The sequence below is a fragment of the Episyrphus balteatus genome, chromosome 3, assembly GCF_945859705.1.
Source record: "Episyrphus balteatus chromosome 3, idEpiBalt1.1, whole genome shotgun sequence".
In the NCBI taxonomy this organism is placed as follows: domain Eukaryota; kingdom Metazoa; phylum Arthropoda; class Insecta; order Diptera; family Syrphidae; genus Episyrphus; species Episyrphus balteatus.
In genome coordinates, this window is record NC_079136.1 from 77692357 (window position 1) to 77719002 (window position 26646).

Consider the following 26646-nt stretch of genomic DNA (forward strand, 5'->3'; position numbering starts at 1 on the left):
TTTAAAAAAATTTAAAATGTTAACCATCTTTAAGTCTTAATCTTAACCTTTTTAAAGATGTATAATTCAACCCTTTGTGACATTTCTGTAAAAAAACCAAAAAAGATCCCACAAAAAACCATACGAAGTTTTTGAATTGCTTTTGATCTTAATAACTTAAAAGTTGGTTTTCTTGAAAAAATGTAGCCATGCCTACAAAAGTAAGAAATTCGAAAAACATATTTTTCTAAAAAATACGTGTTTTATAATTATTAAAGATAAGTGCCTTTAATGTGGTTAATTTTTAAATATACGCTCTTTATAATTTATGTCTTTGTAATTTATGTCAATTACACTGGCCTACAATTTTCAACTTTTTAAAACTTTCCAGAAAAATGTATATACAATTTTATAGATTTGGGTTCAATTAGCTCAAAAATCATATTGGTTTCTTTCTAGCAGCTCTAGTTTTTGAAATATTTAATTTTTCATATATGGGGGAATATTCATATTAATTTTTAAGTTTTCCTTATTTTGAGCGTTTATTAAAATTTTCCAGAAAAATTTGTATTAAACTTAAAGTATTTGGGGGTCAGTTAATCTTAAAATCACATTCATTTATTTCTAGGAGCTCTATTTTTTGAAATATTTTAGTTTTTCCACATTTTGGGGGTAATTTCGTACTTATTTTAAAGTATGCTTATTTTAATTGTTTGTTAACATTTTCCAGAAATTTTCTTGTCTTAGCGTCTGAATAATCGCGCGATCAAAGTCGCATGTGTGCGCCTAGCCTTATACATGTTTCTGTATACCTACGATTTAATTTTTGTTCCGATTCGGATACCATGAACTAAATAAAGCTTTCGATTGGAGATTTCTCCGAACGGATACGAAAAAAAGCCCAAACAAAATAGAAAACAAAACAATCTAGAAAAAAGTCATAACATTTATATTTTATTAATTTTATTTATAATGTTTTTTAAATTATTGACAAAATTACAAGTTTAAACTTTAGTGAATTGAATTTGGAAACCAAGAATTCTTAAAAAAAAAAAAATCTATTTACAGTGAGTGAACGATTTGCTATCGAACATGCTATTAAAATTTAACTTAAATCAAAATATAAATTAAAAAAATAAAAGGAAAGATTTTTATTTTTGTGTCATAGGATCGCGATAGATTCCGGTAAAAAGTATTGCTTGTGTCTTATGGTCATAAATTAGGAATAAAAATGGATGATTACATTCGAATTTTGTTGGTTCAATTGGTCGAGCAGATCGGAAACTAAAGAGCACTGTTGCAGCAGCAGCTGTACTACCTTCTTCATCGACCTTTATTTTGGCAACATGTTTAGCATCTCCAAGCGAAAGTTGTTTGTCCACTGAGAAACCACTGAGATCAGCGTTAGGTCCGAAAAGTTGATTGATACCCATTTTGTTAAGAATCTTTGAAATAAAGAATTAAAATAAATTTTGTATGAAAAAAATTATCAAAAGTTTTTTTTGTTACTTACAGGCAATAGCTCTATGTTCTGTTCAAACTCGAATTTAGGCAACGAAATCTCAATCTCCCTTGCCATGCCCTCTTTTAAAGCCATGTTCAAGGTATCAGGAGTAAGTCTTTTTAAAACTTCGTCCAAACTGTTTGGTTCGAAAGGTGGAAGGATAATAACCATGGAAATACCACCTTTCTTGTCACTTAAGTAGGGCATTTCAAGAACATGTGCTCGTAGACGCTCATCGACAGATAAAGCGTATGTTCCATTTATATGCATCATATCAACAAATGTCTGCTTATTTGAAGAAGTATAAAAAACTTCCTTTGTTGTATCTTTTGCATCGAATTTAGCTTCCCATTGCCCCTTAAAGTATGCAGCATTTCCAAGAACTAAATTTGTGTCCGTAGCAATATCGCCAGCATTAAGTACTTCAGGAATTTCATTCCTCGTCACATTTGCAATCCAACTATTTATTTCCATTCTACATTGTTCTGGATTTGAGCGGAAATCCATTACTTGAAGCTCTTCGGAGAAAATATCACGCATACACTCATGCAATGTAGCTTCCTTCGAGAAAAAAATCCTATCGGCAGAAGCAAAATCAATTGGACTATTATCAGATCGCATCTTACGACTTTTTTTTTCGGCTATATACGCTTGTCTGACATGATTCTTGTTCTTTGGCCAATTAAGATTAAGGGCTTTGATCAGTTCGGCTTCGGTTTCATTTCGAGCCCCAAAGTATGCTAACAAAAGTGCATGATACGTACTATATGGTGAAAAGAATATGTTTTCATTGGGTGTAGCTTTATTAATAGCATCAAGCATAGAAACAGTAAATGCTTGCTCTCCTCGGTAGAGATCTGATCGAATTGACTTTGGGTAATCGATATCGTCGACTTCTGATAGACAACCAGCTGAAGTGACATCTTTCACATAAACGGTTAAAGCCAAAAAGGCTACAACTATTTGTTGATATATCTTTGTCATGGTAGTTATCTGTAATGGAAGCAGAAACAACATATTATTTTTTTTTGATTCTCAAATGAGTTTAATATTAAATTAACAAAATTAACACAATGTTCTTAGTTAAGAAAGATTTTACGAAATAGCAGCCATATTTACTTATCATTATAACATTTAAATCTAACATAACCTACTTAGGTCCAATTTATTCACACTCCATTAAATTTAAAGTCGCCATTAAAAAAGGGAAATTTTAAAATTTGTATGCGATTTAACAGTTTTATAATTTTTAATGGAGCCTTTAAAAATAATGGAGAGTGAATAAATTGGGCCTTAGTTCAATTTGTAATCTTAACTTTCTTACGCCAAATTTATTCACATTCCATTAAATTTAAAGTCGCCATTTAAAAAGTGAAATTTTTAAATTTGTATGCGATTTGACAGGTTTTTCATTTTTAATGGAGATTTTAAATATAATGGAGATTTTAAATATAATGGAGAGTGAATAAATTGGGCCTTAGATACTTATGTTAAATATACATAAAAAAAAATTCATAACAAGTGTTTCAGAAAATCTGGTTTTAAGCTGCATACAGTGAGAAAAAAGGGCACCTTAAAATGTCCACCTTAAATCCCATCCTCTTAAAACAATACGATTTCCGCTTAAAATAAGCGGAATCCGCTTAAATTCTGTTAATTTTAAGGTGAACTTCATTTCATTTTAACTTGAATTTTCATCTTAAAACATTGAAAACTAAAAATTTTAAAATTATAGTCAGACTTCAGCTTTAGTTTAGTTATCATACTCATATCCCACACTGAGATAGCACTAGCCTAGTGACCCAACAGTTGTTAGTTCGATCCCCAGTCAAGCAGTGACTTATACAAGTTTTTTTTTTTAAATTAAAATGTTTTCCATTAAAAATAAGAAGATTTTCCGCTTAAATCAAGTGGATTTCTTTTAAATTTGCGCATTCAAAAAATTAAGAAGATTTGACCTCTTAATTTAAGTAGGAAGTTATCTTGACAAAAAACCATGCAGATATCCGCTTAATTTAATGTGGAATCTGCTTGTAGGTGGTCATTTTTCTCCGTGTGAAATCCATACAAACGGATATGCACGACCAAGGGTACAAGAGTGGTACATTCGAAAAAACGTTATGGTGTGCATTGCGCGGGAACAAATTTAAAGAGTTGAATAAGGCACATACATTTTAAACTCAACTAAATTACCGGAAAGAATAGAAAAAAACTAAGCTCAATTAATTAAAGAAAAAAAAAACCGAAAAAGCTAGGGAATATTTTTTCGGTGTCGAAATTTATTTACATGTACTACATACATAGATTGCAAGGCCAAATTATATTGAGGCTTAGATAAATCTATGCAAACTAATCGAAAGTAAAGTTCAGAGATTCCTATTTTTTCTTCTGAAAATCAAATTCGATGAAAAACAAATAAAACTCTTCTTTTAAAATACCTACATTCTTTAAAGAAAAAATTAAAAAAAAATAGCTTTCTTTAAACATTTTTCACTTATGGCGTTTTCGATTGGCAGTCCGGAAGCGTCCGGAATCATTTTGAAAAAATTTTATTCATACAAAACTGTCAGTTTTGTGTGAATAAAACGCTTTCAGAATGATTCCGGACTGCCAATCGAAATTACTATTAATAAAAAAAAATTCTACATAAAATTCAACGTACCTAATAGGCTATTGATTATGTCGAAAAAAACAGGGCAATAAGGAACTAAGACGTTTACGGGTTTTTATTGCAGGAATCGTTCAATGGGTGGAAACTAAAGATAGGGGTGTAAAAGCCCCCTTTTTGGTTTTTTCAATATATCTCGTAAACCGAGCAAAATTTTAGTATATTGCTCTCAAAACTTTTTGTAGAGAATTGAATTTCCTATAAGAATAATGTTTTCTAAAAATTGAAAAAAAAATTTCCATACCAAAATAGTCGAAACAATCATAAAAAAAATATCAAAAAAATCGATTTTTTGAGTTTTTTTGCTTTTTTAGTTGTACATTTTTTTTGGGTTGAGATAGACATAAACATTGCTCCAAAGAAAAAAAGAAGATTAAATTTCCTTCAAAACCCTGTACTCACTAAATTTTTTCATTGAAAATTAACCGAAGTTAGCCATTTTAATCTATATTTTTTTTCGCATTTTTAGTTTTACTCAAGTAAAACAGAAACATTTGAGGGGAAAGTACGATAACTTAAGCACCAAGAACTGATAATGAGATTTTGTAGAGGTGTTAAATACAATCATTGTTTACTATGGGAGGGGGGGGTCTATGTCCCCCCGTTTTGGCGGGAGGGGCAATTTTCTAAAAAAAATACTTAAAATAAAAAAAAAACTATTAAAAAACAACGGCAACACTCACAGTTTTGATTGATACTTTTTCCAAAAGCTGGAATTATAAACTTAATATTAATTTTAAAATGAAGTTATTTTAATCAATTGTTTTTGAAATAAACGAGTGATTCCAATAATGAAAGTATTTTGTCTATTTTTCAATTTTCTCAAAAAGTAGAAGGCATAGGAATATTATGATTTTCATGATTTGATAAGAAATCAATTAAGGCAGTTTACTTTGTCGATCAATTTCGTATTGAAGTCCACAGTCTTTGTGAAAATTGTACTCAATGTGCTTTTTAAACTTTTTTTTCACAAGTTTTGACTTTGAAAACGGGTATTTCAAAAACAATTGATTAAAATAACTTCATTTTAAAATCAATATTAAGTTTATAATTCTAGCTTTTGGAAAAAGTATCAATCAAAACTGTGAGTGTTGCCGTTGTTTTTTAATAATTTTTTTTTATTTTAAGTATTTTTTTTAGAAAATTGCCCCTCCCGCCAAAACGGGGGGACATAGATCCCCCCTCCCATAGTAAACAATGATTGTATTTAACCCCTCTACAAAATCTCATTATCAGTTCTTGGTGCTTAAGTTATCGTACTTTCCCCTCAAATGTTTCTGTTTTACTGGAGTAAAACTAAAAATGGGAAAAAAAGATAGATTAAAATGGCCATACTTCGGTTAATTTTCAATGAAAAAATTTAGTGAGTACAGGGTTTTGAAGGAAATTTAATCTTCTTTTTTTCTTTCGAGCAATGTTTATGTCTATCTCAACCCAAAAAAAATGTACAACTAAAAAAGCAAAAAAACTCAAAAAATCGATTTTTTTGATATTTTTTTTATGATTGTTTCGACTATTTTGGTATGGAAATTTTTTTTCAATTTTTAGAAAACATTATTCTTATAGGAAATTCAATTCTCTACAAAAAGTTTTGAGAGCAATATACTAAAATTTTGCTCGGTTTACGAGATATACTGAAAAAACCAAAAAGGGGGCTTTTACACCCCTATCTTCAATTTCCACCCTCTCATTTAATAGCACTCCGCGGTTTTATGTTCTTTTATAGCCCATTGAACGATTCCTGCAATAAAAACCCGTGAACGTCTTAGTTCCTTTCTAAATGACATAATCAATAGCCTATATAATAAAAAAGCTTGTACAAAAATTTGCGAGCTTAATCAAAGCCTAAATAAAGAAATGAAGAAAATAAGAAATAAATTGCATAAAGTGCATCGCATGTATTTGTTCTTGTAGTCCAAAATACCTACCTTTCTACTAATCATTCAAAATGTAAAATTTGTTTGAGATTTATATGTAGGTATGTATATCCTTTATAAATTTTAAACAGAATTGAATGAGTGGGAGCACCGATGCGCTCCGACACGCTCCGACCGTCGTCATGGCGAAACCAAATTTTTGAATTCTCCATCATCGTATTAGGGCAAGTATTGATTTCGTGTCAAAAAAAATTTCGAGGTAAAACGTGCTTTGTTTAGGCACCACCCGCATCCTAAGAACTTCCTTTACACTTTAATATCGTCTCATTTGCAACTGAAGAAGATGGAAAACACGAGCCCTTTATATAAGGAACACTGTTTTTTTAGTTGTTTACTTCTCCTTAAAAAAAGGGACAGTAAAAAAAAGTACGTATACGCCACAGTGCATGTGAATAACGTGCAAATTAAATAAACAGTTTTGACTCAATAATTGAATAAAACGTTCATATTCTTGTCGTCCAGAGTTGGTAAATAAACAGAAAAAATCCTTCCAAATAAAATTTAAAATTTTTTGTGTCTCTTATATTCTGCATAAATTTAAAAAATAATACGAAAACAAAGAAAATATAAATAGCCGTTTTTTATAATTTTTTTGTTTCCTTATAACCAAAAGTCCTTTTCGGGGATTTTATGGTTATCGACTACACAATCCTATAAAGTGACTGTGGTGCTACACCTCAAACACAGCGGTAAAAAACTTAGGTAAACAAAAAATATTTGAGATTATGGATAAGAAATACCTAAATATAAAATGTGCGATTGAATCACATCAACTTGACCTTGTGATTCAAGGCGAATAAGATATTGACTTCTTCATCATCGTTATGCAAGTCGTAAAATATTGCATAAATTTCTAATACAAACAAGATAAAATTTGAATATTTTTTTCAATCTTATTAAACAAGATAATCTGCAAAATTCAATATTCTTCTCTGGCAGTTCTCATTAAGACGAATAAGATTTTCTTTATTAATAACCTGTCAAAGAATAATCTTTCAATCTTGTTTTACAAGATACAAAGTCAAAGTCAGCATGAAAAATTAAAACACGCAAAGAAAGTGAAAGTGAACAAGATTTTCATTCCATATTACAGATTTAGTTGAAGGCACATAGCGGCTTATAGGCAGCGAGTCTTTTCAAAATGAATAGTATGGTATATTACGTATGAAATGATACATCAAGTTGGTGTCTTACGTTTGGCATTTTGTTGTGCATTAAGATGACTCAATATGAAAGCAGAGTTGCATAAAATCTGTATTATTGCGCTTTCCATTATTGTGCTGTGTTGAAACACTTGGTTGAAGCTTATATGAATTATCATTATTTTTCAGGCCAACTTTGGTTCGCATGGGGGAAAATTCGCGGTTACCGTTCGTTGGAGTTGTTCTGTGTATTTACATACATATGCTTTCCCATCAGTATATCATTTGTCTTCATTAACGTTAATTTTGTTACTATAAAAGTTTGTTTTTAAAAAGATAAACCTATGTATCCAAATGAAGGTTTTTATTATTCTTATGGGCTCAGTAAAGATGACATATCTTTTTTTTTCAGTAACTTTTTCAAAATGTTCAAATGGAACACAAATGTTGTTTAAATATATCAAAAACAATCACTTTATAGCAGCAGAAAAAAAGAATCTAACGTTCTAAAAAAAATTGTCTTTGCCAAAATTTAAAATATTTTGCAATCAAAACAATATTAAATTAAAAGTTTTTCTAATTTACCATTTAAAAAAATAGGCAAGCATCTAGATCTTTGTTTTGGTAAGAAAAGTGTTTCTAATATGCAGGAAAATGCGTTCCAGGAATACTTCTATAACATAAAAAAAAAAAACTTAAAAACACATAGATAAATCTATGAAATGTATGTTATAAATGAGTTTAAATTTCATTTATTCCTGTTTTTGGAATTATGTACCTACTTAGAGTAATTTTTTTTAATACTTTAAAAAATCGAGATCACTACAATATAATATTATGTGATGTGTAATTTCAAAAATATTTCATTTTTCATTTTTCATTTAGTATTTTCAATCAGAATCCAATCAAAGTATGGCTGGAATATATGTAATGTAAACTCTTATCAAAATAAAACCAAAAAAACTAAAAAAAAAATCACTTGTGTCCTAGATATTTCTGGCATGCATAAAACAGATTTTTTTTTTTATAGAAATTGGTTTTTGCATAACGAAATTAAGTTATATTTGATTTATTTGACAATAATACAATGATTCAAATTAATACTATTTCTAGACTCCTACATTCGTTTTGAAAAGGGCACCACCATTTCGGGGAATGTTAAATTAAAAACAAAAAGGAAAATGGCCATTTTGGACGTTCGGCAGCCATTAATGAAATTGGTATCAAATGAAAGAACTATAACTTAGGAATAACTTTTAGTATGGACGTTTTGTTGGAAAGCATTAAGAATGTAAGATATTGTAATATTCTTAGTGTTAATGCATTGCGCAGTATAAAAAGGCCAAAGTGAATAATATATTGATTTTTAATATTTTCTCTGTCATTTTCCCTGATCCTGAAGACATTAATCTTGAATATCCGACCAATCCGACTTAATATTAGCTTTTTAAACCAACACTATCGACTTTTTTTTGAGAGTTTTCATGTGATTCAAACTAACAAAATATTGAACAAAAAACTCTAAAAAAAAACTCAAAAGTGTGGTTTTAAAAATTATATTATGGTCTCTATTTGTCGGATATTCAAGGTTAGGGTCTTCAGACTCAGAAAAAATGACAAAGCATCAGCATTTTGAATTTAAAACACAATTTTAAGTTATAATATTGAAATTCCATAAAAAGTGTTAGATGCAAAAATGCATTTTATCCATTTGTTAGGCACGTCACAGGGAAAAAACTTCGTAATTCCAGTGGGTCCTTTCTCTATCATGTGCATTTTGACCAAAAACATGCTTATACAGCGTATTTAAAAATCAACATTAGCGTGTGGCACATGATCTTAGGGTATTTTTTGATGCTGCATCTTATAAAACTAAAACCAAGACTGAAAAAAAAAATTGGCTGAAAAAACACTTTATAGTTTGAAAATAAGAATCGTCTTATCTAGTTCCGGGGATGGTTTTTTTGAAGAAAAAAAAAAAATTGCTATCTACTATTGATGCCCTTTCAAAGCCATAAATGTACTTGTACATAGGTCTCATTCCTATCGGATCTGGTTTTTTTTTGGCATTCTCCTTTTAGTTTGAAATTTAGAATCTTTCCGTTTTGTGTTATAATTCTTGCATAATATTTATTTTAAATGACGCTAATAATCATATTGATAATGCTGGCCTTTATAAATTATTTTCTAGTCAGCCTGGTCATTAACAAGGTCTTTCAGGCTTTAGGTTTTTTTAAAGCCTCTTTCTATATAACATTGCTTTTTTAAAAGATTAGAGAAAATCTAGGCAAAAATATTGCGAAATCTTGTGCAAAATATTTTGCACAAAACCATCATATCACATTGATAACATTTATTTCCTTCTTAATGTTTAATTGATTAATGATCGCACAACACAACACATTCATACTACCTAAATAAATATACTTATGTATTTTATTATTCATTGACATAACTTGAACTGCACATATACTGATAGATAACTTTCTCAAAAGCTTTATTTAAAATTAACTGTTGTTCAGCCGGTGGTGATTCCCACATTATTATTGATGAAGGTTGGGAAATTCCAAAGTCATAAGTTAAATCTTGTTTTGCGATTAAGATTAAGTACATTTTAAATTTAAAAAAAAATTCGTACGAATTGTTTAATTAAATGTGTAGGAATCTTGGAATTTTTTAATTTATTCATAACAATTGGAAAAAAACATTTTTGTTATTTTTTGTTTAACTTAGGTCCAATGTCCAACTGTAATGGCAAATATGTTTTATTTGGATTGTTAATCAAGCATTAAGCATAATTTTGTTTTTCATAAGTAACAGAGATTAAAAAAGAATACCTATCTTTAAAAAAAACTGTGTTTTTCCACAAAAATATGTAGAAAAATTGAAATGAGGCAGACGTGTTGCCGAGACTGACAGCAAAACATATCGCTGCGGCCAAAAATTCCAATGTAGTACTTAAGTGAAAAACCACACATTTGAAAACAAAACCAAAACAAATTTGTCATTAAATCGTGGAAGAGAAAATTTGTGCATAATAACACTAAGGCCAGAAAAAAATGTTACTCATACGCCACAGTGTCCATTTAAAATATCATAAACTTTAATGATTATGTATTTACTGTTAGGGCCGGTTTGTTGACAATCGATTATCTTTAATCAAGGATTATTCCAGTTGATAATCGTAGAATTCGTTTGTTCACAAAAATTGTAATCAAGGAATCCATGATTAGAGCAGTTAATTTGAGATTTTCTTAATCATCCAATTTTGCTCGATTAGGACCATTTAACCAAGGATATACTGGAATTCAGTTTATTCATACTTGATTTTCGCACTGACAAGATATAGATTATTATACATTGGTGAAAGGTAAAATAAATATTTTTTTTATCCCTCAATACAGTAAAAAAAATTTGCGTTGTTGTTGTTTTGAACAGAATTGTCCAAAATGTTACTGTGGCAACGGCAGTTCTTCATAATATTTTAATGAAAAGATTCCACCAATGAGCTTGAAGCCAAGATAGCACCATATAACAACGACAAAATTCGTACAGAGTTATTTACCGGTTATTTTCTGGCACTTCTTAAAGCACATCATTGAATATATCTTAAAAGCAAAAAGCCAAAACAAAAGAATATTATTGGACACAAAACTTTGATATATTTTAATGAAATCTATCATTTATTTTAAATTCAAATGAACACAATGCACATGACATCGCTAAGCTCATTGAGGAGCGGGCTTTGCTCCTTTTGTGTTGGGGGTGGTAAGCCGCCATTTGTAAAGAATATTTCTTTTCGCGTTCTTTTGGTTGGACTTGATTGCGTCTTTTTTTTATTTTCTTAAATGTTTTTTTCTTTTTTCTGTAAGCCAAAAAGATAAAGTTAATGGTTGTAAATAAGTATTTATTTTTACATTCCTTACTTTTAGCGCTTTAAAATAATTCAAATTCACGAAATATCACAAACGTCAACTAAATGACAAAAAAAACTTAATTCTTGATTAAGTTTCGACAAACAAATTGACAGATAGATTGGAAAATGGAAAGATTTATGGAAAAACTATGATTTGCTAATCAAGGTGAAATAAATGTGAACAAACGCTCTTTGATTATCAGAGATTCTTAATTCTCAATTAAGGGGAATCCGTAATAAACAAATTGACGATTTAACCCACTTTCAACAAACTGGCCCTTAGTCTTATTTTAACATTATTTTTTTATACTTAGCTTATGCATACATACATACATATAATTTTGAGAAGTATGAGACCAACAATAAAAAAAAAATAAAACTATGAAAATTGAACTTAAAAGATAAGTTAACTGAATTCACGATAAGTTAATTCGCCAGCTGAAAAGGGTTATTCCAAAGGGACGAGGGAGCAACATTAGATTTTTATATTATATAAGACCGTTTGAAAAAAAAAATATTTAATTCAGAAAAGTGTATCGTTGTTGAGAGACTAAGTAAATAGAATAAAATGCACTTTAGAGAGGATAAATTTAAAACTTAAAGAAGGGACAAAAACTAAAACTTTCAAGAATTTGCTGTAACGTTTATTTTCTCCAAAAACACCTCGCATTTTTACAATTTACACTTTGTTTACAAACAAATAATGTATATGAACAGCCTTTGTAATACTCTTTACATATACGAATACATAACAACAGTACTCCTTTACTCATGAGTTATGAATCATGATTTATTTTGCGATCTCATTGTTAGTCATTTCAGACAATTTGAAGGGGATTCTGTAATATCCAATTTTTCGCGGAATGAAATTAAGTTTTTTTTCCATTAAGTCAGTTTAGTTGGTATTCTGCATTTGTGTCACGTTTTTTTGATTGCAGAGTTAACGTCCCACTTGAAATTTTAAAGAAAATACAAGAGTAAACAAACAAATTTACTTAGTCTGAGTGTGTATGTAATGTATGTATGTGGGCTGATTTTTAAAATATCGCAATAAGCTGTCTACGAAGTTTTTTTTTTTAACCTCATGAGGCCATATATGAATTTATTATATTGTAAAATATTTCTTATAGTGAAAATCCTGTTTTTACGATCATTAGAAAAATATTTGAAAAATGCAAATTTGTGGCACGAGGTTCTAGTTTTAACTCAAACTTTTTGCCTACGGTGTGTATAATTCATAATAATATCGCGTCTGGTGCCTTTTAGTATGACCTTTGAGTGCTTTATTTAGAATTATTTTATTTTGGTTATCGCAATTTAACGTGATAAAGGGAGGACATGATGGTTTAAATTTTGGTAGCTCATAGTTCAGATAAGAAATTATAATATTAATATTTAATATGTACACGCAGCAAAAAATGTGTGCTCGAATCAAATGTATTAAATTAAGCGGATTTCTGCATGGTTTTTTGCCAAGAAGACTGTCGTCTTAAAATAAGTGGACAAATCTTTCACCTTAAGAAAACATCTATGGTGAAAAATGTATGTCCAACGAAAAGAATCCTTTTTTATAACTCTTTTAATTTCATTAATTCGGTGCGCCCTCCTCTACCTTGTGTTTAGAAAATATTGGCAAAAGATCCTTCAATGACTTAAAAAACAAACGGTCTTATTAATTCAATTATTTTCACCCCTTTGTAACAAATACATTTATGAACAGGATTTTATACCGTCGAAAATTTGTATACAGTTTATTGTGTCTATTACGGTACTTTTGATATCCAAAACGCAAAATTCCAAAGCATCAAACGAAGAATAATAATTTTGTATCTGTGGGCAAAGTTACCCCTGCGCCTGCGCAGTAGCAAAGTAACCCCGTTTGCCCCTTTTTTTTGTTGTTTTCAAATAAATTCAACAATCGAAAAATTAAACAGCCGAAATGCATTAAATAACGTTGTATTTATAATAACTAGGTTGCATGTACACAGCTTGTTAGTAAGAGCACTTTCAAAACAGTTACAGAGTATTTATAATATTTTATTATTATAGCCTGGTAAACTTTGTTACAAAGTTCAACTTTCAGTTATTTATAAAAAAGCCCACATTCCAGTAATAACCGGAAACTGTTTAGTGAGAGCAATCATTCTATTTATAAAAACCTTGTGGTTTTATGAATCAAATCATTTATTTGTAAAATGTTTAGTTTATATAATATTTAATATACCTATGTATTATGATAAACACTATTAAATAGTTTTATCTTAGGTAATAACAAACTCTATTTTGTAAAAGGAAATCATCAAGGTGCATATCTCCTTTAAAAAATTTAAGAACAACGCTACAAAACCCAAAATCTAATTGATACAAAGAAATGTTAACACAAATAATTGTTATGCACATTTTTTTTTAATAAATAGTTCAATATTTGAATTAAACAGAATTCTGTTAAACAATAGGCTCATAGGCAGGAACAAAGATCAACTATTTCACACACACGCCAGATGCCAGTAATTATATCAAGAAATGTTTATGTTTACCCAATTAGCACCTGGGGTGTTTCCCTTTTGGATTCCATACGTTTAATTTCTTTTGTTATTATTATCAGATAAAATGTGACTTAGTCAAAATGAATTTGTTCACATAGGTAATTTCCAAAGGTATGTTCGCATATTATTTACTTTAGCAACCAGACAACGAAGAAATAATATTCCAAAGCACGCAACGACTGGCATTGGACCTTGGATAAGGAAAACCCCACTTGTGTTTAAAATATTAAATAGCATAACAATTTTGTGGATATAATATGAGTAGATACATAATGTAGGTACCTACTTTAAAGAATACTTATTTAAATATATTTTTTTTTTAAGCTATTGCAATTTCTTACAAAGAGTATATAAATAAATTAGATATGGATGTAAATTTTAGTAAATAATTAAACCTTTAACTAATATTTTGCACACGTTTATAAATTTCTTTGCCAGAGTTAGCTTTGTGCTAGCAAAAACCAGAGCGGTAGGGTTATCACAATTTTTAAAACAAGTTATTTTCTTTATATGAAAATTTCTATGCATAAGAACAAGTTTAGTGTGAATTTTCACTGCTTGCACGCACATCTATTTGAGATCTTGTAAATTTGATAAGTATTCAATGAAAAAAATTCGGAAATTCAAGATCTCCAAAAGCCTTCAATTTGAATGCTTTGCTATTATATGACCTATAGTTCCGATAATGCGTCATGTATTCAAAATCTGAAAACTGGAATCAGGTGCAGACAAAAGCTTCACCATGAAGCATAGACAATATTTTATCAAAAGTGTATCAACTTGAACCGTGCGATTAATCAACTTGACCATGATGGTTGATATTTAATTTTCAATGCTTTTGTAGTGCAAAAAAAAAATAAACAAGTCATTAATTACTCGTACATCGACTCGCATTGATTTTACAGGATTGTTTTCATTTACTGTAATTGTAGAAAGCAAACAAAAAAACTATGTGTATTCATGAAGTACACCGTACACGCGATTGAAGTTATACTTTTCAAGGCAGTAATTCCACTGCCTTGGAAGAAGGAAGGTGGCGGATGGTACCTTTCGACAGGGTGCGAATATACAGAATGTAATGGAACAAACTGTAAATTAGCGGATAGGAACTTATAGTTCAGTTTTTCAACTCAACGAAAAGTAGAGCAACAGTCCTCGCAACCGCACTTGACTGAAGAAAACTTATCAAAATATCAAGGCAGAACAGATTTGCATCCGTTTCGTTTATTTTATTATATATTATAGGTACGGTGACCATATTTCTAGGAGCGAAACCCGAAACAAAATTCGTTGCATCGTTTTGAAAATATTGACTAAAAAAATTATATTTTTTAAAATGACTTTTCATAATTATTCCTAATTTTGAGGTCTAGATTTCTTAAATTTATTTAATGGAACATTTTCGTTGAAATCATTACAAGGAAGCCAAAATTGAAAAAAAAAAACGGTTTGTAACAAGTACTGTTGAAAATAACTTCTTTATCAAAATCGTGACAGCTGATTTTTAACATTTTAATTTTATTTAAAACGATTTTAAAGTTGTGCAATCTTTAATTCGACTTTTAACATGCCTTTAAAAGTTTTGAAATTTAGCTGGGTTTTTAACTTTTCCATAAGTTGTTCATTAATCGAAAAAAAAATTTTTTTCTAGAGTAGCTTTTTAAGCTAATGGTTTTATCCCCGGAAAATAAGAAAAACCAATCACTGTTTTCCTTACAATGTAATTAATTAAAAAAAATCAGGGAATTTGCAAATACGGGACAATCACGGGGCAAGTTTCAAAATACGGGACACTTATACGTCCCGGGTTTCTTAAATAAAAACCCGGGACAAGCTATAGAAATACGGGACAGGACGGATGGTCACCGTAATTATAGGTAACTTATGTATGTATATTTTGACGTTATGAAAAGAAACTCGACGTAGGACTTTGACTTTAGCTTCCGACTTTTTTGTGTAGCTAATTTATAGTTCTGCCTTCACTCACATAAATTCAACTAGAAAGGTTCACACCTTTGACATTCATGTCAAAAAGTAAATTTTCACTCCGTACACACGCCAAAAAAGAAGTATTACTTCAATATTTATTACACAATCATTGTAATAGATATTGCATTGGATGTGACAGAAATCTTAAGCGTGTGGGTTAGGTTATGAAACAAGAATAAAATCGTATAAAAGAGGGTCCATTCAATGCCGTTCATCGGTATGGGCAATTCCATAACACACAGACTTAAATTAAAAAAAAAAAAAATATTAAAAATCTGCAGTTGCTGCTGCTTCTAGAAATCCATTATATTTATTAATTCAGGTTGTTTCAATTAATTTACGAAATTTTTAATTTGAACTCAAAATATTAGAAAAAAACAATTATTTTTTTATAATTTGACTATTATTTTAAATATAATTTTTGTTTGTATCATTTTCAATGCTCTTATCAAATTCGGGTTAAACATGGAAAACCAGAAAAAAAGGGTCTTAAGGCGGTATTGTATTGAAATGGCCAACTAATGGCCAAATAGCTATGTATTCCAAAAGTGACATCGGAATAGTCAGTTGTTCCGCGATGCGATTTTTAGGATTCAAAATTATAGACAAATCCAGAAATTATCTGCACTTTATCAAATTTTCAGAATTTCTTTTACTGTTTAGTACATAAATTCCCTTGATTTAGTGAACTTATTAAAAAAATTACGCATACGCCCCAGTGTACAAATATTCAAAATTAAATTTATGTAGTTCATATTATACTGGATAACTTTATAAAATGCGACAAAAATACGCCTGGAATAAGGCATACCTATATTTCCTCACGTTAAGGCTCTCAAAAATTAACTTGAAATAGAAATAATTACTTAAATTCAATAGCAATACTAAGAATATAATGATTTAACTTTTATTAAAGTTAGAAATCCATTTCTTTGAATTTTTATAAAATCAAGTTGTCTTAATGAATACATAGTTTTATGAAAAATAAATTTGCAAATTCAATATAAAAGAATTTAAATTTATTCAGTATTGCTTTTGTTTTGAATATTCATTGCTCTTAGCACGAAATGTCTTTTAGTCTGTAAGAAAATTGAACTCATGATAGCAATTAGACATCACATTACTATGATATAGAATGCAGAAAAATGGGTTTCACAAACAAAAGCCGCAAAGTTAAAAATAAGTAACACTGTCAAAAAAACACGTTGGATTTATTAAAAAATTTCACACTCTTTTATTTTGAAAAAATCAATTTTTGGAAAATGCGTCCCTAAAGACTTTTTTGAAACTTAGTTTTTGTGGGTGAATTAATTCTTTCCTTTGAATAGCATGCTAAATATTATTTTTATAATATTTGCAAATTTTTATACATAATATGTATATATACAAAAAAAAAATTCTTAAAAGATATGACTTTTAATTTTTTTTTTTTTAAATTCTTGGCTCAGTAAAAAATTGAATGGCATACTACTTAATTTAAAGATTAAAACCATTTAAAAAGGTGTTTTGTTTAATCAAAAGAATTTTATTAATTTTTAATAACATTAAATTTAAATTAATCTTTTATCATTTTTTTTATAGAAAAATATAAGAGCAAGCACGTGCGACCCAGTAATGCATTTTATTTTTTTAATCTCAAACTCAAATGTTTGAATGTATTATGCATTAAGTAATTTCAGACGCTTTATTGAATGCTCAAGGAAAGAAATATTTCTCAAGGATCTAGAAATGTCTTCAAAAATAAAAAAAAAAAGCTCAACTTGAAGCAACTTTATTGATGAATCACAATTCCAACTCTTACCTAATAGACTTCAGAGTAAATAGTTATCATAATCACATATTGCCAATTTAAAACAACCCAAGCGGATTTAACGTGTTTCAAGTATAAACTTAAGCAATAACATGTTGATCAGAAATATCTCTTACTCACCTCTATTTATTACTATCACAAGTTTGAAATTCACCGCCTCAGTTTTTTTTTTTGTACCCTTGAAATTGATTTTGGGGGAAATAATAATAAATATATGAGTATTAATCCCCGGTTTAAAAAAAAAATACTAGACTTTTTTTTTTAATAAAAGTTAATTTATGTAAATAAAAATAAAAATAGAAAAAAAACTAAAAACAAGTTTTTCTCGTCAACTTTGCAAATATACCGAGTTCCACAATGAAAACATGGAAACTTTTACTTTTCTTTTTGTAATTTTTTTTTTGTTTTTATCGTTTTCTTTTACTTGCGTACTTTAAAAACTTGTTACAAGAATTTGAATGTAGTTGTTGTTGGTTTCGTTTTTTCGATGTATTAGTGTAAGAAAAACTTTTTACATGTAATTGAATCAAGTTTCATAAATTCAATTTTTATACATATAAATAGTTAGCACGATTTATTTACATAATTTTTTCTGATGTTATTCATCAGTATGTTTTGATTTAAATAATAAGTATGAGTGGTATACCTAATTGTATATTTATTTTTTTTAATCGAAATAAATGGCGAAAGTAGCTCTGTGTGAGCCACGCGTATTTTTAAGTGAACCGCTGTCGATCGATTCTCGATAGAGACTAAACTTGTTGTGAACGTTAAGCTGCGATTAAGGCTTTGAATTTTTAGCTTGTTATATGTCTTGTCATTTTTTTTTTTGGTATTCATAAGGGTTTAAGAGGGGGATACTAGACTTTATCTGACGTAGGCATTGGTACAGTGGTATATACACTCAGAGAAAAACACAGTGATTTAAAATAGAAGAAAAATATTAAATGTCTGCATAGTTGCCAAGCAGCTACTATTTTAATTTATAATTCTTTCAACATTTTGGAAATATGATTTTATAATTTTGCTATAGTGTTTTTAAGTTTCATGTTAAGAAGTATCATTTTTGTTTCAAATTTTTTGCAGTGCTTCTATTAATTTTGAGCCAAACATTGCAAACCAGATGTCTTAAAGAAGTATTGCACTGTCCTGATTGTTGTGCCAATATGGCCAAATATTGCCAAATAGGTAGGCAATGCTATTTTTAGAACACAAAATTATACAAAAACATATTTTACAAAGAACTCATTTTGTTTGGCAATATTTGCCTTATGTATGTGTATATTAATAATTAAATGTAATGTCGCTTTTATTTTTTGAGAAAATCGGAAATAACAAAAACTTTTTTTGGGAAAGGGATGAAATCAGTGTTTAAACGCCCTATTAATATTTTTTATTTTCTGTTGTTGTCCATTTACCACTACACAATGGGCAGGTTCAGAAACGTTAGGGACTAAATATTAAGGTGATTTCTCGGTCTCTGATTGGTCAGCTGTCAAAAAGAATCCTTCCAATTTAGGTAATTTTATTGGAAAGCTGACTGGAAAGTTAGGCAAGAAATTTTTCCCTAAAAATTTAGGAAAGTTTTTTTTGTCAACATGACAGCAGATTGTTTTTATTTAAAGAATTAATTTAGCAAAATTAAATTTATTTGTGTGAAAAACAACTAAAATGTGCATTATCGGTTATAATTAATTTTATTTATTCATTACAGTTAAGTGAAATTTGGTGTCTTACCCATGCGACCGGTAAAATTCTTAAATAAATTTCGAAAGTTGACAATAGCATCACATCCAAACTAATTTAGTCAATTTACTCAAATTTCCGTTCAGAAATTGACGTTGCCTAAATATCTAGTCCCTAATATTTCCTGAACGTGCCCAATGATGTATTCCGGAAAAAATTAATTTATCGAACTTATTTTCAGAATTTTTTAGGTATACTGTTTAATTTGAGAATCAATTCGAAGTAGCAATCAAGTTTACTAAAACTGTAAAGTACTTTTATCACAAAAACAAAAAAAATTACGTATACACCGCAGTGTACAAATATTAAATAAAATAAATATTTAAAACTTTGGTGCTTGCATTAAAAAAAAAAAGTTTCTAAAGTTAAATTAAAACAATTAACTTTAAATTCAAAACGGATTTGCAAGCCATTTGAAATATAGTGAATATTTTATTTGTATTACACTTTTCTTTAAACTTTTTTTGTATTCAATTCAGAATTGACTAATTTTTGCCTTCCTTCATCCTCTTAAGCCTACGCAAATTGAGCTAAATTTTAGCTCCCATACAAAATTATAACAAAATATTATATAAGCTACGTTCCTTTGGAAATATTTATCTACTTTTTAGTACTTAAAGCAGCTTTGAACTACTTTTTCAGTATAGCAAAGTAGTTCAAAGTAGTTTTAAGTACTAAAAAGTAGATAAATATTTCCAAAGGAACGCAGCTATAGCTGAGCTATACCTACATAATTTATTAGATACATTTTCTATCTGTCATAATTTTGCGGAAGAAAAATAAGTCAACAAAAACGCAGATCTGTGTATTAAGCTTTATGCAGGATAATGCACGATCGCTGCGCTGTATCCATATCCAATATTCAGGTTATGTCTTGGCCTGCTTATAGCCCTGATCTGAATCCAATCGATCACATTTAGGACGAATTAAAAATGTGAGTCTGGGCAGCCGTTGTTGTTAAAATTCCTTTATTTATCGACGTACATCCCTGTACACGATGCACAGTGTGGCCAATCACGAATCTAGCTGGACAAAATTAATAACTCGCGTTTAATCGACTTTTTTTCTCAACAGTTTTAAACAAATGAATGTGAATAGATAAAATTCTATAAAAAAGAAAGATTTTTTAAAAAGAAATCTATAATTTCTGCAAAAAGTGGGTCAAAATAGTGATGAAGAAAATGCATTTTTGATTATGTTTCCGTAAACATATTCTATGATTGGATATACTTAATTATTTAAAAAAACGCTTGAAAAATCTCAATAAATAAAAACTCTATTGCTATTCACGAAAAAAGAGAGGCAGAATAATTAGGTTTTATTAAGAAATAGAACTTTTACACACGTTTTTGCCAGGTGACATACATGATTTATTTTCTCAATATCATGCTTTAAATTAAAATGTTAGCAATGATTTTAATTAAATATGCTTCACAATCATAAAAAATGGCATCACCTTTAAAAATATCTGCAGATAATTTAAAAAAGTAACTCCTTTTTGTGCGATGCAAACTTGAAACATAAGGGCCTATTAAAAACAGCTGTGTTTATATTACCTTCGATGTTTTTCAAGCTAATAATTCTCTAAATTTCTTCGTGACCCTATTTCTGGCCTTTTACACTTGCTTGCTTTTTGCATTGAACTTGTTTAAGATGTTCCGACAGAAAAGCATCATTCATCAATGATAATGCCTCATTAGATTGAAAATTCCAGTGGTCTAGTGGTTCCAGAGGATCAGAACTTAATCTTTTATACATTTTGATCCTTCACTCAAAGAACATTTCTATAAATCCTTTCCGGTATTATTGGAATATGCTTTTTAAATTTTGCGGAGAGCGATTCTAATGATTTTAACTATTTTCTAATGGATAGGTGCACTTAGGAGACTTTTAACCTTCCGTTTGTTATTTTTTTTCCGTTTTTTTAGTTTTTAAAAATTCTTTTCTACTTTTGTTTCACTATCTACTGTTTTTGTTTATGTAGTTATCACATAATATTGGTCAAGCAAAATGAAATTCATGTTTAAAGAGTGGTCCAAAGTGTCTTCCACCTTTTTTGTCTTTTTTCGCTTAACTTGAAGCACAAAACTTTTATATATGTTTTTAATTTTTATTTATTGTCAAAAATGTTCCAAAAATGATACCTGCTCATTAAAAGATCAAAAAAACTGTCTTTTCGATCTTATTTGGCAGTTTTGACACATTTTTCGAAAATTTGTTTTTTTGAAAATCTTGACTTCATTTTGAAAAGTGAAAAAAGTTGTATAGCGGTCGAGAAAACGCGAGACATGTAACTAGCTAATCTTAATGACAACACTCCACCAAACACTAATTAATTAATTTCAGACCGGAAAAATGCGGAAAAATTAACTTTACCTCTATTTGAAAAACAAAGATATTTTTTTTTGCACTTCCTAGCCTTCATACAGAATTTATTTTTTTTTAAATAGTTGCAATGGTAATTAATAAATAAAAATTATAATACCTTACCCCCAAATGTAGATTAACAATTAAAAAAAACAATTACAACAAAAAAACTACCACAGCGTTTTTAGTCGTCAACCAAACTCAAGCGAAAAATAGAATACTTTGTATTATCTCCATCCAACTGTTGACAAGAACCAACTTTCAAGCTTAGCTTACGATAATCCGAGATGAAAACAAAAAAACCAAACATGAATTACAGTTACCCATTGTATTGAGAAGCTCTGCTCATGATTTAAAATCATGTGGCTAAACTTTTTTTTTCTATTTTGTCCAGTCAGATTGGCGAATTACCACACTGTGCGATGGGCGCAACGGTAGTATGAAACTCAATCGTCAAAGCTGTGTATTAAAAGTATTTAAAGTACATACTCAAAGATAAGTTACCTTGGGTAAGCTTTGTCCATAAACCACTCCTTTTTTATAGTTTTTGGTGAGTTTAAAGTTTTTTCAAATATTTTGGGAGGAAAAACATCATACACGTTTTGTAGAGAAACCGAAAACCCAAAATCCTGAAAATCCAAAATCCAGAAAACCCAAAATTAAGAAAATCAAAAATCTCGAAAGCCCATTATCCCGATAAACCCAAATTTCCCGAAAAAAATTGTATAGAATTTTTCGGGATTCGGGATCTCGATTTCGAAAAATAATCCTTACCTATTGTAAGGGTTTAAAAGCATAAAAAACAATATTACTTTATAGTTCCGTTAGTTTCTCTTTAAACACGATTTCAAGTTCTTATTGAGGTTTGAAAGAGATTTTTTACTTTTTCTGTTTTATTTTCGGGGATTTCGGGTTTTCAGGATTTCGGGATAAACTAAAATAAGCATGAGCTTACATGGGCTAATGCAAAAATGGCACGTGCGTGTGGGCATATGAATATGGTTTGATCAACATTTTTTAAGGCTCTCAGGATTGAATATAAACAACATAGAGTCAAGGGGGACATCAGAGTAAATTTAGTTTTTACTTATTAAAAAGATTGATGGACGAATTAAAAAAAAATATTTTAGAAATATTTTTGTGTTTTTCCCTCAGTGTAGATTGAATGCATTATTTTTTAATTTTTATATTATAAACAATAAGCTTTAAAAACCATTTCTTTCTTGCGAAAAAAAAAAACAAGAAAGTCGAGTCGAGATCATATAGTTTTTGTGAATTAAAACATCTTTTAATATCAAAAGTTATCATTGTCTTGAATATTGTTGTTTAGGTTTATAAGTAATGTTTTATTTTTCAGTTGAATGAAGGCGTGTTTCGCTGCATAAAGCTTTTTTCAATAATTTTATAGTTTTATTTGACTAAAATTAATTCTACCCTCATATATTTAGTTTATTATACAAAATAACCAATATCAGTTGTTTTTCATATATCTTGTAATTTATTTTGATAACCATAAATGAATCATTTATTTGCAAAACATGATAAGTCCATGATTTTAAAATTTTCAGGAGAAGAAAAAAACGTTCTATTTTCTTTTAATATGCGTAGAAAAATTTATAAAAAATATATTCTGTAGAACTCTTGCCTAGCTACAAAATACCGTTTCGTTTTTAATTTTTGGATCGATAGCTCAAAAGATAAAAAATAAAAACGCTTTTGGACTTATCATACTTTGAAAATAAACGGATGTGAAATTAGTTTTTAAATGGATATGCAATTTTGCTTTTAGCTCCAATCTATCAAACAATTGTATTTGAGAATAAAATACAATGTCCGGACTGCTTATTTAACTTTAAAGTAGCTTTAAACTTAAGATTTTCAGCCATTAATCTAATATACCATTTACACAAAAAGAAGCTGTAGTTTATTTTCAAAAGATGATAAGTCCGGGACTTATTCTGTTTTTGATACTAAAAAAATATTTCGCGTAGCTGTAAAATCGGATATAGATGGAGTAGATACTTCATATTTTAAAGACAGACGTGGTTATCCCTGGAGTACAAATTTAGTCAAAAAAACGAATTTTGAAAAAAAGTGGACTTATCATGTTTTGCAAATAAATGATTCAAATATAAACCAGGATTGTAAAAAGTCATTTTTTTAATGCATTTGCTTTCCATTACAAATTTAAAAAAAATATTTATTGCAAATAAAAAAACTTTGCGTTAAAAAAAATGTTACTGCAACTGAAAAATATTAGCTCGTAAGTAAAATTTGTATTGCAAATAAAATTATTTTGCATACAAAAAATGTATTAACACTTTTCTGCATTTAAAAAATATTCAATGCAAAATGTGTGCATTAATTATTTTTTTTAATATTCGTCGATTTGCTTACAATTTTGGAGATTTGACCATACATTAGCTATTTCAACCATAATATTGAACCTTTATATGCAATAATTTTTTTTTATGCTAAATATTTTTATTCGCAATAAAAATCTGTTTTCAATGCAAAAATTTTTCAGTTGCAATAAAATTTTTTTAATGAAAAATTTTTGTGTTTCCAATAAATTTTTTTTTAATGCAAATATTTTTCAGATGCAATACAAATTTTTTTGTATGCAATAAAATATTTTTTTTTTAATGCAAAACTTTTTTATTTGCAATAAATATTTTTTTTTTAATTTCAAATGCTTTTTGTTTCAATTGATATTTTTACAATCCTGATATAAACAATAGGTGTGCTTTTAATTACGACCGGGCTTAACTAGACAAAAAAAAACGAAGTCAAGGCTAACGGCCATATTATTCAGTCTGGATTTAGTTTGGATTAAAGTTAATTTTAAATCCAATCGCTCAAATTCAAATTTCATAAATCCAAGGATTTAATTTTTTGTTCTTATTTAAGGTATAACTGCAATCTGCAAGGGCTCTTTTTTGCAAATAGTGAGAAATTTACTAAAGTAAAAAATTGGTTTTTCTTTCTAGGATCATGGGATTTTGAAAAAAAAATTACAAAAATTGTTTTTGAAACTAAAAAACAAGCTTTTCTGCATTAAGGCTTACGGCCATATTATTCACTAGTTTAAAAAATACATCTGGGTGTAAAATTGTCAAATGTCAAAAATAAATCCAAATCCAAAATAGTTATCCCGATTTTCACTATGAAAATAGTTAAAAAATAGTTAAAAATGATTATTTTTTTCTCTGTTTGATAGTGATTTGGATTTATTTTTGACATTTCAATTTCTTTACATCCAGATGTATTTTTTAAACTAGTGTATAATATGGCCGTTAACCACACCGAAGGGTACATGTGGTAGCGATATGGGTAATTGTATGAACAAAATTCCAAACTGGAACATCAAAATTCAGCTGTGGAAATTTTTTCATACAATTACCCGTACCGCTACCGCATGTACCCTTCGGTGTGGCAAAGACTATATTAGGTGTGTTTTTTATTACCACCGGTCTTAACTGGACAACAAAAACGCAGTCGGGGCTAAGCAATTTACATGTTAAATGCAACAACACTTTAGCCCCTTGGGCTTAGTTGTTTAGCCCGGAGAATTCTCTGGGCTTAACTTTTTCAACAGATTTAAATCTGTGCTACCAAATTAACTTGTTCGTAAATTGTTTAGAATTTGTTTAAAAACATCAAAATTGATGTTTGGAATGACAATTATTATTTTAAATATTTATTTAATAGTTAGCTAAACTTTTTTTCTTCAAAAACACACAAGAAACCCCAAAAGCGAAAAATATGACAACTTTAAATTTTTTTGTGTCAGCTGATTTCGGAACATTTAATATGCAGTGCTGCCAATTTTTCTCGCTAAGCCCCGAGGCGTTTTTTTTAACCAGTTAAGACCGGTGGTAATAAAAAACATACCTATGTATTGTTTTTTTATTTTGGGGTTGAAAAAACTTTCAAAATGTCAAAAATGAGTTTGAAAATTTTCACTTTTTGGCTTTTTGCAAAAAGTGCTCGATGATGTTTTACCTTTAAGATTATAACTGAGTGAAAATTTTAAAACTCATTTTGTGCCGACCACAAGATTAAAAATAATGATGAAGAAAGCTTATTTTTTAGTTCAATAAACAATTTTTGTAGCTTTTTCCAAAACAAATAGCGCTAGAAAGAAATAAAAATGTTTCCTTTGTAAATTTCCCACTTTTTCACTTTTTAGGTCATTGTTTATGGCTTTATTCACTCAAAATGTGATTATTCAATAAATTTTTTATAATTGGCATTTTTTATCTTTATTTTTCCTTTTCAAAATACTTGACATAACAATCGAATACTGTAAAAATGAATTTTACATCTGAATTTATAGTTAAACAAACCTCCAGAGAGCAGTTTAAATTTAGCAAGATTGGATTTAAAAAATAGGATTAAAGATTGGATTTAAGTAGTGAATATTATTAATTTGGGTTTATTTTTTTGATTTAAATTTCTTACATCCAGATGTATTTTTAAACTAGTGAAATATGGCCGTAAGCAATTTACATGCTATATACAACAACATCTTAGCCCTCTTATGGGAGAAAAATCTGCATGCTGCGCAGATCTGCATCATGCCTCTATTTCTAAATTTCATGCCAAGTTTCATTGCAGCCACAACAAGAAACAACAAAAATAGAAAATAGGGTAGAGTTGCCTATTTGCGGCCGTCTCCAGTTACCGGCCACCTTTCGGAAAATCGTTATAACTAGGGATTTCGTAGGGTTTATTCCAAAATTCTGCTCTTATGCTGTTTTCTTATATGTTAGAACAGCATGCTAGTGAAAATTTGGAATAAACCATACGAAATCCCTAGTTATAACAATTTTCCGAAAGGTGGCCGGTAACTGGAGACAGCCACAAATAGGCAACTCTACCCTACTTGCTATTTGGCATTACTGGCAGTTGACACAATCTATCATTCAAAAATTCAAATAATGTTTGTTTTGATTTTCGTAAAATGAAAGAACTAATGAATTTATAAAAAAAAACATAACCATCTTGTTTTGTTTTATAAATTCAATTATTTCTTCCAT

At 29.0% G+C, this 26646-nt stretch overlaps 1 protein-coding gene across 3 annotated transcripts; it reads right to left on the reverse strand.

The window, feature by feature from the left end:
• Positions 1-907: 907 nt before the first annotated feature.
• Positions 908-18254, reverse strand: LOC129913404 (serine protease inhibitor 88Ea). 3 transcript variants are annotated; one of them, XM_055992037.1, is made up of 4 exons: positions 18138-18250; positions 17612-17669; positions 1493-2476; positions 908-1424 (listed from the first exon to the last, which is right to left on the reverse strand). In XM_055992037.1, the coding sequence occupies exons 3-4, from the start codon at positions 2465-2467 to the stop codon at positions 1131-1133; spliced, it is 1269 nt and encodes a 422-aa protein (XP_055848012.1). In that variant the 5' UTR covers positions 2468-2476; positions 17612-17669; positions 18138-18250; the 3' UTR covers positions 908-1130. The 3 variants fall into 3 exon arrangements, with proteins under 3 accessions (XP_055848012.1, XP_055848014.1, XP_055848011.1); XM_055992039.1 differs by lacking the exon at positions 17612-17669 and having other exon boundaries at positions 18138-18254; XM_055992036.1 differs by lacking the exon at positions 18138-18250 and having other exon boundaries at positions 17612-18104.
• Positions 18255-26646: the final 8392 nt, after the last annotated feature.

Excerpts from the sequence above, each read along its gene's own strand:
- LOC129913404 (XM_055992039.1), bottom strand. The coding sequence starts at position 2,467 with ATGACAAAGATATATCAACAAATAGTTGTAGCCTTTTTGGCTTTAACC. Across the intron at positions 1,425-1,492 it reads AGAACATAGAGCTATTGCCT|ATTCTTAACAAAATGGGTAT; the intron begins GTAAGTAACAAA and ends TTTATTTCAAAG.